We start from the raw sequence: 14681 nt of genomic DNA on the forward strand, positions 1-14681 counted from the left end.
GTCTGTGTGATGGGTAGCTGGGTGACTGAGTGGCTGGGTGACCGGTTGGATGGGTGACTAGTTGGGTCGCTCAGTGGCTGGAGGGCTGGGTGGCTGGTTGGCTGAGCAGCTGAGTGAGTTAGTGACGGTGGCTGGGTCGCTGAGTGACGGCTAGCTGGGTGGCCGAGTGGCTGGGTGGCTGACTGACGGGTACCTAGGAAGCTGGATGGCTGATGAAGACGAGGAGGATGAGAAGCATTCAGAAACGAGCGTCAGCTTGCCTGTTCACGCTTGCTTAACGATCCGCGGCGTCTCTCGCTTCTCCGCGCATGCAGTTACCGAGACACAGAGCAGTACGAGGAGGCGGTGAAGGACTTCGAGAAAATCTTCAGCATGGAGAAGACGAGAGGTGAGGAGGAGGCCTCTCGAGGTGTGGGTCGAGTGGCCCACGTGATGTTCCGTGCTCCTCGTACCATAGCCCTGAAACTGGCTTATCGGCACCGACCAGGGTGGCAGGTGCTAACGAGAATTTTTTTGCAGTGGTTTGTCTCCCAATGGCAAGGGTTTACGATAGCAAGGTCTCCGTGATAGCTTTATATGATAAAATCGTCATCTGATAGGTACTGTAGTATGTGCGGTAGGCCATGGGTAAATCGTAATCTGAGTTGGATATGCAGTTGATGGTTTCAGAGCACAGTGTATATTGGAGATCCATAGACTAATGCAGAGATCCATAGACTTGCTCAGAGACTCATAGACTCACAACGAGATCCACAGACTTATACAGGAGACCCATAGACTCACACAGAGATCCGTAGACTCGCACGGAGATCCGTACGGGTCTCTGTGCGAGTCTACGGGTCTCTGTGCGAGTCTACGGGTCTCTGTGCGAGTCTACTGATCTCTGTGCGAGTCTACGGATCTTTGTGCGAGTCTACGGATCTCTGTGCGAGTCTACGGATCTCTGTGCGAGTCTACGGATCTCTGTGCGAGTCTACGGATCTCTGTGCGAGTCTACGGATCTCTGTGCGAGTCTACGGATCTCTGTGCGAGTCTACGGATCTCTGTGCGAGTCTACGGGTCTCTGTGCGAGTCTACGGGTCTCTGTGCGAGTCTACGGGTCTCTGTGCGAGTCTACGGGTCTCTGTGCGAGTCTACGGGTCTATGTGCGAGTCTACGGGTCTCTGTGCGAGTCTACGGGTCTCTGTGCGAGTCTACGGGTCTCTGTGCGAGTCTACGGGTCTCTGTGCGAGTCTACGGGTCTCTGTGCGAGTCTACGGGTCTCTGTGCGAGTCTACGGGTCTCTGTGCGAGTCTACTGATCTCTGTGCGAGTCTACGGATCTTTGTGCGAGTCTACGGATCTCTGTGCGAGTCTACGGATCTCTGTGCGAGTCTACGGATCTCTGTGCGAGTCTACGGAGCTCTGTGCGAGTCTACGGATCTCTGTGCGAGTCTACGGATCTCTGTGCGAGTCTACGGATCTCTGTGCGAGTCTACGGATCTCTGTGCGAGTCTACGGATCTCCGTGCATGTCTACGGATCTCCGTGCGAGTCTACGGATCTCCGTGCGAGTCTACGGATCTCTGTGCGAGACTCGCACAGAGATCCGTAGACTTGCACAGACCCATAGACTTACACAGAGACCCATAAACTCACACAGAGACCCGTGGACTCGCACACAGTGTGATTCTGCAGTTGTTCGTCATCGCCACCGCCGCTGCTGTTGCTGTGATCGATGCGCAGAGAACAAGCAGCTGCTGCACGAAGCGAAGCTGGCGCTGAAGAAGAGCAAGAGGAAGGACTATTACAAGGTGCTGGGCGTGGACCGCAGCGCGTCGGACGACGAGATCAAGAAGGCCTACCGCAAGCGCGCACTCATGCACCACCCGGGTGAGCGTTGGGGCGGGGCGCGGGGGCTGGTGGAAGATGTTGACTACCTCGCCTGGTATGCAGGAGGGCGTGGGTTCGATCCCGACTCTGATGACACCTGTTGCTGTGTATTTGGAGCCCAGCACCTTGTAATAGTCCTTCCTCTTGCTCTTCTTCAGCGCCAGCTTCGCTTCGTGCAGCAGCTGCTTGTTCTCTGCGCATCGATCACAGCAACAGCAGCGGCGGTGGCGATGACGAACAACTGCAGAATCACACTGTGTGCGAGTCCACGGGTGTCTCTCGCTCCGTGGTCACGTGGATTTTTCTCCCGAGTCCTCCGGTTTTTCCCCCTCCACGTTTAGAATCGACGTTTAGAGTATTTTGCTGCTATAAATTTCCGCGTGACGATGATGAGCCGCCACTTTGTTTGAGCTGTCATTTGTGATAGCCAGGTCGCTTCTGAAAAAGACCTACGCAGCTCAGTGGGCCTTACCTGGTAAAATAAAAATAGTTTAATTTTACAAGTGTGGGAGGGAGCAGGAGAACACGGGGTCGTGTGGAGATGACAAATGTTAACACGTGGTGGTCTGGGGGCGGAGTAATGTTAATGACACGGGTGACCACACGGGGGTCATGCAAGCACAGGGGTCACGTGAATGACGTAGGTGTGAACACGCGAGAGGGGCGGGCAGGTGAACACGGGTCGTGTGGATGACGGTGCGATGTGGTGGGTGGTAATGTTAATGGCAGGTGAACTACATGGCGGGGTCATGCAAACATGGGGGTCATGTGAATGCGCGGGCGGGCGGGGGTGGGGCGTGTTAACGGCACAAGTGAACACGCAGAGGTCATGTGATAATGGCGGGTGGTCACGCGTGCTTGTGGTTGAGAAGGATGTTGTTGGACAGACGCTGCAGCTCAGGGGCTGGACACTAGAGGGCGAAATATGACACACGGAAGGGCGCCGTTGCAGGTTTCTCATTTAAACGCGGCGTGTAGTTACACATGCAATATCGATCCACCGCTGGATAAAGGCCTCTCTCTACGCAGTGATAGTCGTGTCTTTCAGTTTGACGGTACTTCACCACAGCCGGTTCGATGCGGGTCGGCGAAGGCGGGGAGCGTAGCTGTTGGTAACCCGCGAAGCGCAGGACGGCAGTAGATTTTACTGCGTCTTCAAGAGACTTAAAATTTCCCATACAGGGACTCCTCTACGTGTTGGTGTACACGCCGCGCAACACTTTTGGAATCGAGGGGAGGAAAGTTGTCCTTACGAACAACTCGACTTATGAACGGACCTCTGCAACCGTTCATAAGTAGAGGAGTCCCCCTATAGCCTTTTTTTCCGGGCTGTTGGTGCAAGTGGCGTTCGCGAACGGCACGTATGAAGGCCCGGCACGGCACTACGCCCGGCCGTTTCTTTCTCCCGAGTATCGACGTTCACACATCGCACCAGGCACTCATTTTGAGGCTGATTTGAGCGAAGGGGAGGACAAGTACAAGTTATTCACCGCTGTTTTTGGTCGTGTGTGGGAAAGCGAACCCGTGTTGCCGGGCTCGTGGCGCGACGCGCTAACCACTGCACCACCGCTCTCCCCCCAACTCCGCTAACCAGTGTAACAGCGCAGCTGTGTTGCACTTCACCTCTTACGCCCTCATCAGATTGACCCAACGCATTATTGTTTTACTGTCGTCGTGTTATCCAATTAATTGGTAATCCTCGTAGCCAATGAGCCGAGTGGCCATCTCGGTCGCGTGCCACGTCGAGTAACGAAACGACGACGCGGACGACGGCTTGTGATGTATCGTCGCGGGATCGAAACGCACAAAATTATGATCCATTACGGTCATCATCATTGCATCGAATAAAGCGGGCATCCGTTGAACCTGTGTCACCGACCGACTGAACGATCGACCGACTGATTGACTGACCGACTGATTGACTAACCAACTGATTGTCTAACTGACCGCCCCACTTGACTGCCCGACTGACCGCCCAACAACTGACCGGGTCATGTGCCCTTCCGCAGACCGGCACAGCAGCGTGAGCCCGGACATGCAGAAGGAGGAGGAGAAGAAGTTCAAGGAGGTGGGCGAGGCGTTCTCCGTGCTCTCCGACCCCAAGAAGAGGGCGCGCTTCGACAGCGGCCAGGACCTCGAGGAGGACGGCTCGGGCTTCAACGGTCAGCGGGGGGCAGGGTAGCGGGGGGGAGGGCACTGTCCCCGGAAGGATTGGGGATCAGGCCAAGGAGGGTAGGGGTGACTAGCCCAGAGTGGGGAGGGTGACTAGCCCAGCGTGGGGAGGGTGACTAGCCCAGAGTGGGGAGGGTGACTAGCCCAGAGCGGGAAGGGTGACTAGCCCAGAGTGTGGAGGGTGACTAGCCCAGAGTGGGAAGGGTGACTAGCCCAGAGTGGGTAGGGGTGACTAACCCAGAGTGTGGAGAGTAACTAGCCCAGCGTGGGGAGGGTGACTAGCCCAGAGTGTGGAGAGTGACTAGCCCAGAGTGTGGAGGGTGACTAGCCCAGAGTGGGTAGGGGTGACTAACCCAGAGTGTGGAGGGTGACTAGCCCAGAGTGTGGAGAGTGACTAGCCCAGAGTGAGGAGAGTGACTAGCCCAGAGTGGGGAGGGTGACTAGCCCAGAGTGTGGAGGGTGACTAGCCCAGAGTGGGGAGGGTGACTAGCCCAGAGTGTGGAGAGTGACTAGCCCAGAGTGAGGAGAGTGACTAGCCCAGAGTGTGGAGGGTGACTAGCCCAGAGTGGGAAGGGTGACTAACCCAGAGTGGGTAGGGGTGACTAACCCAGAATGTGGAGGGTGACTAGCCCAGAGTGAGGAGAGTGACTAGCCCAGAGTGGGGAGGGTGACTAACCCAGAGTGGGAAGGGTGACTAGCCCAGAGTGGGAAGGGTGACTAGCCCAGAGTGGGAAGGGTGACTAGCCCAGAGTGGGTAGGGGTGACTAACCCAGAGTGTGGAGGGTGACTAGCCCAGAGTGTGGAGAGTGACTAACCCAGAGTAGGAAGGGTGACTAGCCCAGAGTGGGAAGGGTGACTAGCCCAGAGTGGGAAGGGTGACTAGCCCAGAGTGGGGAGAGTGACTAGCCCAGAGTGGGGAGGGTGACTAGCCCAGAGTGGGAAGGGTGACTAGCCCAGAGTGTGGAGAGTGACTAGCCCAGAGTGGGGAGGGTGACTAGCCCAGAGTGGGGAGGGTGACTAGCCCAGAGTGGGAAGGGTGACTAGCCCAGAGTGTGGAGGGTGACTAGCCCAGAGTGGGGAGGGTGACTAGCCCAGAGTGTGGAGAGTGACTAGCCCAGAGTGTGGAGGGTGACTAGCCCAGAGTGGGGAGGGTGACTAGCCCAGAGTGGGGAGGGTGACTAGCCCAGAGTGGGGAGGGTGCCTAGCCCAGAGTGGGGAGGGTGACTACCCTAGAGGAGGGAGGGTGACTAGCCCAGAGTGGGAAGGGTGACTAGCCCAGAGTGTGGAGGGTGACTAGCCCAGAGTGTGGGGGAGCGTGACTAGCCCAGAGGGCGGGGGAGGGTGACTAGCCCAGAGGGTGGGTGACTAGCCCAGAGGGGGAGGGTGACTAGCCCAGAGGGTGGGTGACTAGCCCAGAGGGGGAAGGTGACTAGCCCAGAGGGCGGGGGAGGGTGACTAGCCCAGAGGAGGAAGAGGGTGACTAGCCCAGAGGGCGGGTGACTAGCCCAGAGGAGGGAAGAGGGTGACGACTAACCCCAGGGGGTGGTGTGACTAACCTTGTGGACTATTTGCTATCTGGTGAAACTAGGTGCTCGCTAACAGCACTCGCACCCAAACGGTCTGTTATGGCTGTACGGGGGATCTTTGTTTCTGTATGTGTGTGTATTCGTGTGGTAGTGTGTGTGTGGGGAGCAGTCGTGTCGTGGTTAGCGCGCTGCGCTATGAACCCGGCGACCCGAGTTCGATTCCCGCTCACGGCCACCACCGGTGACCGGTCCTGAGCCTCCCCGAGGTCGACTCAGCCTCAAATGAGTACCCGGTGCGATGTGTAAACATCGCTACTCGGGAGACAAAGGCGGCCGGGCGTGGTGCTGGCCACCCTCGTGTATTGTACCGGCCTTCATAGGTGCTCGCTAACAGCACTTGCCCCCAACAGTCTGTTAAGGCGATACAGGGGGGATATTTGTAATGTGTGTGTGTGTGTACACAACACACACACGCGCACACCCACTGTCATGTGGTGTAGGTTAACGGAGCCGAGTGCCTAACGCCTGCCCCCTGATTTCCCTCTCTCTTGGTTCAGATCTTGACGCCAACAACATTTTCCGTACCTTCTTTGGGCCTGGAGGTGGCTTCACTTTTGAAAGTGAGTCGGTTCAACTTTCGTCTCTTACTACTCCCCCCCTCCCCCTCCGCTAATAACCGCGGCCGTGGTGGCAGATTGAAGGCGTGGGGTGCCGAACGAGGAGGATTCCCATTTCAATAAGGGCTTTTAACAATCAATAATAATAACGGTTTATAATGATTAATGCGCGCGCACCCTTCACTCTCTGAGTAAGAGAGAGAGAGAGAGAACGGCTCGGAGGGACACTCAACAGACGAGCTGGGGACGGCGGGCAGAACCGGCGCCCAGGCTCCTTGTCATCCTACATTGGGATGTTTGGGCCAACTCCGTTATCGTTGAGCGTTGGTGCACGTGGGGCGGAAAACTTGGGAGTACCCGGAGGATACCCCCGCACGTGCTAGGGGGAGGGGAGGGGTGGTGATACTCACTCCGCGTGCGTATGGAATGCACCATGGGAATTATCCCGCTTGCTGTTCTGCCATACGCCCCCCCCGGCGAACCCGGGAGGTGGTGATCTCGACGGGTTTTAATTATAAGTTAAATCTATAAAGTGGATGGGCTGAGATAGTTAACATCAACCAAGGAGAGAAGTCAGAAAGACGTTTAAAAATAAGAGCAGATTTTAAAACGGATACATTTTTAGTCCATGAGCCCATGGACTAAAAATGTGCCAATGCCTCCGGTGAAATGCTCGCGTGAGACAATCGGACAAAATTCACCTTTGATCCGCCGCCTCAGTTGGAACGGATTCCTCGTGTGCGTGGCCCGCGGTGCCGCGTTCCCCCGAGCGCTTCGCGATCCGCCAACCCTCGGCCTCCGCCGGGCAGGCGGGCGGGCGGGCTTTACCTCGCCACACACGCGCCACCAGCGTCCGGCTACGGCACCTTTGGGGACTTCCTCGCAACCGTTCCACCGCCACCCAATTCCCGCGGCAGCTGTCTCTGTGTGGGGGGCGGGGGGGGGGGGGGAGTTAGTCTGCCACTAGGGGAGCATTTTTGCTCTGTGGCTTTGGAAAATGAAGTGGCTTGCGGTGTAATTTGGCAAAATGCAAGAGGGTGGGCGCTGGACTGCGGGGGGTGAGCTAGGAGGGATGTGGTAGTACAGCAAGTGGGATCGTGAGACCGTCCGTCCGTGCTGACCTTTTGAGTGTGCGTGCTGGGTTGTCGCCCCGGTCTGTCCGTTTTTTATTTCTCCCACGGGAAGAGAGGTGATGAGTTACGTGCGTGCGTGCGTGCGTGCGTGTGTGTGTTCGTGTGCATGCGTGTACTCTCGGTACTGTTATGGCTGGTGCGCGCTGAGCCATGAAACCCGACGACCCGAGTACCATTCTCGATCGCGGCCAACACCAGCGACGATGATCTGTTATGACGTGTAAACGTCCACCACTGGGGAGACAAAGGCGGCCGGGCGTGGGTGCTGGCCACCCAGGCCCCTCGTGTACCGTGCCTGCCTTCAGAGGTGCTTCCTAACGGCACTTGCCCCGACAGTCTGTCAAGGCCGTGCAGGGTATCTTTGTCTTTTTACGTGTTATTTGCTCAGATGCATTTGCATTTAACCTTTGTGTAACGTTGTAGTTGTTAAGAGTCGTTTACCAGTCTGGGCTGTAAGAGGGAAAAGATATATTAGGGGCAATGTTTTTTGTGCAGTGGCCTTTCCTGGACATTTCTGCTCTGCAGAAGGGGCATGGCTCGAAACGTCCGCCTCCTATATGTTTATTTCCTTTTAAAAGCACACGGTGTTATTGACGGTGTGCTTTTATTGGGAGTTTGCGTTAATTGTGCTTGTGCTGTGTCACCAGTCGATCGCTTGTTGTTCCCGAGTGAGCAGCGAGTAATTCTAATTTGTTGCGTGTGTGTGTGTCTTTGTGTGTGTTTGTGCGTGTGTGTGTCTGCACTCACGTGTCTACTTTCTGTGTGCGGTTTTTTGGGGGTGTGTGTGTGTGTGCGCGTCTGTGTGCACGAGTATGGCTTCGTGCTTATGTGTGCGTACGTGTGTGTGTGCGTGTGTGCGTTATCTGCCAGGCCAAGCTCCCGGAAATTTTTTCTTCCAGTTCGGGTAGTGCTGGCTGCCGTGGTCAGCCTCACCCCTAACATCATCGCAAGCGTTCCCAAGCCATCACCACCACCACCACCACCGTCTCCTCCGCCACTGTCGTCACCACCGTCACCACCAACCACGACGCTCACAAACAAGCTTCTGTAACATATACCCCACCACGTGCTGCCAAAGCCGGACACCAGCCTCTCCCTACGTCGCCACGTGTCAAAATCACCCCGACGCCGGGGTGAGCGGGCGGATGGGGTGGGTAGGCTAGTGGGTGGGTTGATGAGTGGGGCGGGCGAGCGAGTGGGCAAATGCAGGGAGCGGAATCCAAACCGTCTAGGCGGGACGAGCAAACGCGTCTGGACGCGTCCATTCCCCCCCCCCGCATACGAATGCTGCCCTTGCTCTAACGCGCAGCAGGAACAGCGAAACTGAACCGCTCCTCCCCAGCCCAGCCAGCCGGCCGCTGTTCGCTTAATCAAAACGTGCAAACCAGGCCTGGGTGTACCACGCAAAGTGGCAGGCACACACACAGAGAGAGATGAGAGAGAGAATTTCCGGCTATCCGGAGTAACCAGGATGAAAACCATCATCCTATAAATTAATCGGGTAGGGGGGGAGGGGGGGGGGCAGGGAGGGGGTAGGGGGGGGGGGCAGGGATGGGGGGGGGGGGTTTAAGTTTCGGTATTATTTTGCGAGGTCGCCCGCGTGTGAGATGGCGGCGTTGTTGGTTATTATCATGGCTGTCGCCGCCCAATAAAATGAAATAAAGTTGGTGTTGTTGCCCGTTACCCGTTAATAGCGCGTCGTTAGTCGCACTCATCATGGTTGTAAACGTTTCACCGGGAGACGCTGCGACCGCCGTTCACCGCCGCCGTTCACCGCCGCCGATCACGGCCGCCGTTAACGCCGGCTGTGGCGGCGGTGGGTTTCGCGATGGACGTAGCCCGTCACCGACGATCCCGGCTTGACCCCGGCACGATTCCCCCCCCCCCCCCCCCGCCGTCTCAACGCCAACGTGTCATTTTACTTCGCTACGATCGGCTCTCGTTTTACGGCACGAGCCAGGGTTTCACCGATCTCTCTACTCGTTCCCCTCCATCGCGACCCCCGCGCAACCGCTAGCGTCTCCCGAGCAATTGTCCAGTGCCCCCCCCCCCCCCCCCGTCAACCCCGGCCTCCACGCCCACCCAGCTGCCCACCCACCTGCCCCCCCCCCACCATTAAGAGCCACCACCCCGCCCCCACAGCGCCCTCAATCCCCTCGCTTGTCAGAATGTCGTGAGCGTCCGTGTGCAGCGTCCGGGCGACGATGCTTCTCAACCGCTGCGGTTTGCTGGCCTACGGAAAAGGATCCTGCGTTTCAATGATGAGTCGTTGTGCGTGCGTGCGGCTCTCGCGCCGCTGCGCTGTGAACCCGGCGATTTCCCCCCCCCCCCTCCCCACCCCGAGTTCGATTCCCGCTCGCGTCCAATGAACCTGCGGCCAGATGGTTTGAACTTGGTCCAGTGCCTCCCCCTGGCGGTGGGTAACCAGCGTCGGGATGCCGGGAAGACGCGGAGCGGGCCCGGCGTGCCGTTTGGCCAACCCCTGCGTGCGACGTCCCCGCCCTCGCAAGCGCCGCTCGCAAACGGCGCTTGCCCCCCCCCCCCCAACAGTCTGTTGAAGGCTGGGCGGGGGAACTTTGACCGCGTATGTGCGTGAATGTTAGCGACGTGTTTGGCGACGAAGAGGTCGGCTGGGCGGGGCGGGGGGGGCGCGTAGCTGCGACGTTGGTCACCCAAGTCCTACCTGTGCGTGGGCCTTCGTAGAATCCGATGTATTTTTACTGGGGGAATTGCGATGAACGTTACAACAACAAAACGGTACAAAGGCACGATAGGTATGCAAAATGTAAACTAATCACTTGATTAATAAATGTGTGCTGACTAGTAGCACTTGCCCTGACAGGCCACGAAGGCTAACATTTGCCTTTGTACAGTCGGTGGTATACTCGTGGAGTGCCGATGCCGCTCATTGCACACACACGCGCCCCGCTCCGCTTCTCACGAGCCAAGTGCCACTCTTGGCTGCGCACGTCGGCGGTGTCTTTCAGCTGGTGTGGGCTTCCTCTAGGTTGGCTCGGTGTGAAATGAGTATCCTAAGCAGCGTTGCGCGGCTATCGTTGCCACGGAGAGAAGAAGAGAGAGAGAGAGGTGCTGGCCTTAATAGGCGCTCGCTAATGGCGCTTAACCCACTTCAATCTACAGCTGGATGTAGGATAATTGTTTAGTCTGCTACACGCCCCAGGTGCATGCCTGCGAAGATTAAGTCAGCAGTTCGGACGTCCGGTGGAAGTGAATGCCACAGCCTGATGTTGGCCTGAGCGGGAATCGGACTCTGGTCACCGGGTTCATAGCACGGTGCCGCGCTAACCGCCCTGCCACCGAATACACGCATGTACGCTCGAATACACGCATGTACGCCCACGTACACGCATGTACGCTCGAATACACGCATGTACGCCCACGTACACGCATGTACGCTCACGTACACGCATGTACGCCCATGTACACGCATGTACGCTCACGTACACGCATGTACGCCCACGTACACGCATGTACGCTCACGTACACGCATGTACGCCCACGTACACGCATGTACGCCCACGTACACGCATGTACGCTCGAATACACGCATGTACGCTCACGTACACGCATGTACGCTCACGTACACGCATGTACGCCCACGTACACGCATGTACGCCCACGTACACGCATGTACGCCCACGTACACGCATGTACGCTCACGTACACGCATGTACGCCCACGTACACGCATGTACGCCCACGTACACGCATGTACGCTCACGTACACGCATGTACGCTCACGTACACGCATGTACGCCCACGTGCACGCATGTATGCTCACGCATGCGTCATACGCGCGGGTACACGCTCGCTTCACACCGTATGGGTTCTGCAGCTCGCGATTATGCGTGTATATAGATTGTGTATCTTATTGCATGTAAAAGTGTATTTATAGATGTATTATCATCCGTATTTATACCCGTGAGCTGAAAACAAAGAAAAATAAAATCACTTGGAGGAATTTTTTTTTTTTAAATAAAAACAAATATCTGAATCCGGGGGGTGCAGAAGGGGGAGGGGGGGGGGTCACAAATGCGTCTGCTCACGCGTGTGAACACCGGCCTGACTGGAGGGGTCAAAGTTCAACACCGGTGACCACTCGAGATCGGACAGCGGTCAGTGGGCCTGCTGCTGCTGCTGTTGTTGATGCTGCTGCTGCTGATGTCGCCAATTTTAACAGCTGCTGATGCTTCCAGCGGTCTTGAGTCAGCTGCCATGTGTCATGCCGCTCCTGCTGCGTGTCATGCTGCACCTGTCGTGTGTCATGCTGCACCTGCCGTGTGACCTGCACCTGCCGCACCTGCTGCACCTGCCGCACCTGCTGCACCTGTCGTGTGTCATGCCGCACCTGTCGTGTGTCATGCTGCACCTGTCGTGTGTCATGCTGCACCTGCCGTGTGTCATGCTGCACCTGCCGTGTGTCATGCTGCACCTGCCGTGTGTCATGCCGCACCTGCCGTGTGTCATGCCGCACCTACCGTGTCACCTTCTGCACCTGCACCGTTGCTGACGCTGCGGCGGCCTGCAAAAACACTCGGCAGCGGCTGCTGTCCCGCTGCGTTTGTCTTTTCTTTCGTCTCTCCGGTTCTCGCTTTGTGTGTTCGCACGTTCGCAAGGAACGGCCCAAACTCGAGCGCGAGGTATCTAGCGGGGGGGGGGGAGAGCGGTGGGGGAGTCTTCTAAATCGATTGCGACATGTGCGCGAACCCGATCGTGCCGCGCACGAGCGGCCTGTGCGAGCGCCGTGGTTAGGCCACTGCGCTACGAACCCTGCGGCTCCGGCTTCGATTATCGCTCGTCCCCGCTCCCGGCGAGCGACGGATCTTCGAAGCGTGGCTGAGGTGGCGGATCGACGAGTCCGGCGCGCCTCTTCCCCAGCGCGGCGTGCGAGAGGCAACCCGGCGTGGAATTGGGTCGCGTTCTGGATCGGCGTTTTGAATGTCATCTCAAAACATGGGAATTAGATCGGCGTTCTTCACTAATTTTCGGAGGGGGAGGGGGGGGGGCCCACTTTCGCCGATAAGACATCTGTGCGGGGGCCGCTGCACAATTTGAAACCATTGGGGGTTTGACAGCAGCTCGACGACGATGATGATGCGGAGGTTTTGTCACCGTTTGTGTGTTGTCGGGGTGGTGCCAGTGGGCCTTGCAGGGAAGAACACTGGGATAGGATCGTGGCGACGATGGTGGCGAGTCGCGCGGCCTACCTTGGTGTGCTGTGCGAGCATCACGCCTCTGCATGTCGTTAAATCTCTTCTGATTTGGTGGTCTAGGCAAGGCTGAGAGCATCGTACGCGTCAACGCGGTGGTCGCACACCACGTACGCAAGGCATTGTGGGTGGAAGTCGCGCGGCCTGCCTTCGCGTGCTGTGCGAGCAGCAGCAGCAGCGGCGGCGTTCCGTTTGCTCCGGTCGTCGTTTCCGGCGTCCACGACGCGACCGGTTTGCCCGGTTCGGCGCCCGCGATGGCTCCTCTCGTCGTGTGCACGAAGCTAGGAGGAGGGGCCTCTTTCGACCGACCTCGAGCCCTCGCACCCTCGCGTCGCGCTTTCTGGTTTGGGCCGTTCCCCTAAAGCGAGCAGGAGTTGTACGCGCGTGGTTTTTGTTGTTTTTCAAATCACTTTTCCCGCCTGGGGGGGGGGCAGAGAATCGCGGCATCATTCTCTGGGCCCGAGGATCCTTTTTTTGCGGTGCGGGAATCTTCAGCCGGATATGGGGGTTGGTGGTGGTGGTGGGGGGGGGGGGTTGGTGGATCAGCTGACGAACGCGCATGGCAGTTCGCGATGGCATGCCACGTGTGCGGTTAATGGAGTTTTAAAAAATTGTTTTATTTTTCGTTCATTTTATTTCCTTCGCCGTCGTAAATTTTTTTTGTTAGTGTGGGCAAAACGAACGCGAATTAAAAAAAAGTTTTCAGATTGTTCCACCGTGTTTGGGGGTTTTTGTAACAAACAAAAAAAACGAGTTGTGGCCACCCGCGTGGATTCCCCCTCCCGACGGTGGCCGTGTCGGAGACGCGCCGACCGTCGCGCGGTTCCAGCCCGGCGCGGCCGCCCCGGTTAACGCCGCGCTGCAGCGATACCGGCGACGACGACGCCGCCTGCCGCTGTTGCTCGGCGAAGATCCCGCGGCGTTCGACCCGAGCCCGGTTGGGCCCATCGCCGTGCCGACGGTCGCCGTCCAAATTTGTGTTTTTTTTTTTAATAATTCCACCGCCAAAAAAAATTGATCGATTTGCTCAATTGGGATCGTACACGGATCAACGTCGCCCACCCCCACCCCCCTCTATATCCTGTGAACCTCCCCACCCGCGTTTGTTGACCGGGGCCACGGGCCGACATCGTCGCCCCGCACACCGCGGCCGAAGCGACCGCGTTGGGTGCGACGCGCCGATTGATGCCTGCGGATGAATTATTCTGGAAAGTCCCCGTCCCGTCTCACCCCACCTTGGGTCCCCCCCCCCCTCCCCCCCACGAGAGGGGATTACAGCAGCGAGCATCGCCTCCTGTGCTGCTGGCAGGGTGACAACGCCTACGTGCACGCACGCCAGGTACTGAGCCACACAGGGACAGCTGCCACTAGGGGTTGTGGGCCGTCCTCTTTCAAATGCGTTGAGATGACGAGAGGTGATGATTGTGAAGCGCTCTAAAATCATCCCGGCATGAAAGGGCCGCTATATCAAAAACTACTCGTGACGATATATATTCTTGGTTCTTTCGGTAGTCACGCAGACGGGAAACAATGAAATAATAAAAATATAATAACAAAAATAAAGCACTAAAATTGTATTGTTTTATATTTTTATTATTTTATTGTTTCCCTTCTACGTGGTGACTTTACCGAAAGAACCAAGAATATGAATCCCTGCAGTCTCGAAAGCTTTGAATCAAAATTTACTCGTGACGGTGTTTATTGATGTGCTCAGGCGTGGTGTGCTGGGGTGGTAGTGGTGGTGTGGTCTGGGTAGTGGTTCGGTAGGGGTGGTAGTGGTGGTGTGGTGTGGGTAGTGTGGTGGTGGTAGTGGTGGTGTGGCGGTAGGGGTGGTAGTGGTGGTGTGGTGTGGGTAGTGTGGTGGTGGTAGTGGTGGTGTGGCGGTAGGGGTGGTAGTGGTGGTGTGGTGTGGGTAGTGGTGCGGTAGGGGTGGTAGTGGTGGTCTGGCGGTAGGGGTGGTAGTGGTGGTGTGGTGTGGGTAGTGTGGTGGTGGTAGTGGTGGTGTGGCGGTAGGGGTGGTAGTGGTGGTGTGGTCTGGGTAGTGGTGCGGTAGGGGTGGTAGTGGTGGTGTGGTGTGGGTAGTGTGGTGGTGGTAGTGGTGGTGTGGCGGTAGGGGTGGTGGTGTGGTCGGGG

At 57.4% G+C, this 14681-nt stretch overlaps 1 protein-coding gene across 2 annotated transcripts in view; it reads left to right on the forward strand.

Annotated features, from left to right (window-relative positions):
* Positions 1-13260, forward strand: part of DNAJC7 (DnaJ heat shock protein family (Hsp40) member C7) — a 40786-nt gene extending 27526 nt beyond the window's left edge. Inside the window, exons 10-14 of one of the 2 annotated variants that reach the window (XM_032975617.2) lie at positions 315-388; positions 1724-1870; positions 3880-4032; positions 6126-6188; positions 8189-13260. In XM_032975617.2, coding sequence (XP_032831508.2) covers positions 315-388; positions 1724-1870; positions 3880-4032; positions 6126-6188; positions 8189-8226 — 475 coding nt within the window. In that variant the 3' untranslated portion in view covers positions 8227-13260. The remainder of the gene's footprint in view (positions 1-314; positions 389-1723; positions 1871-3879; positions 4033-6125; positions 6189-8188) is intronic. The other variant, XM_032975618.2, reaches the window with a different exon arrangement.
* The last annotated feature ends 1421 nt before the right edge of the window (positions 13261-14681 follow it).

The sequence above is a fragment of the Petromyzon marinus genome, chromosome 56 (assembly GCF_048934315.1).
Source record: "Petromyzon marinus isolate PM22_M1 ecotype Great Lakes invasive population chromosome 56, UKy_Petmar_22M1.pri1.0, whole genome shotgun sequence".
NCBI lineage: Eukaryota > Metazoa > Chordata > Hyperoartia > Petromyzontiformes > Petromyzontidae > Petromyzon > Petromyzon marinus.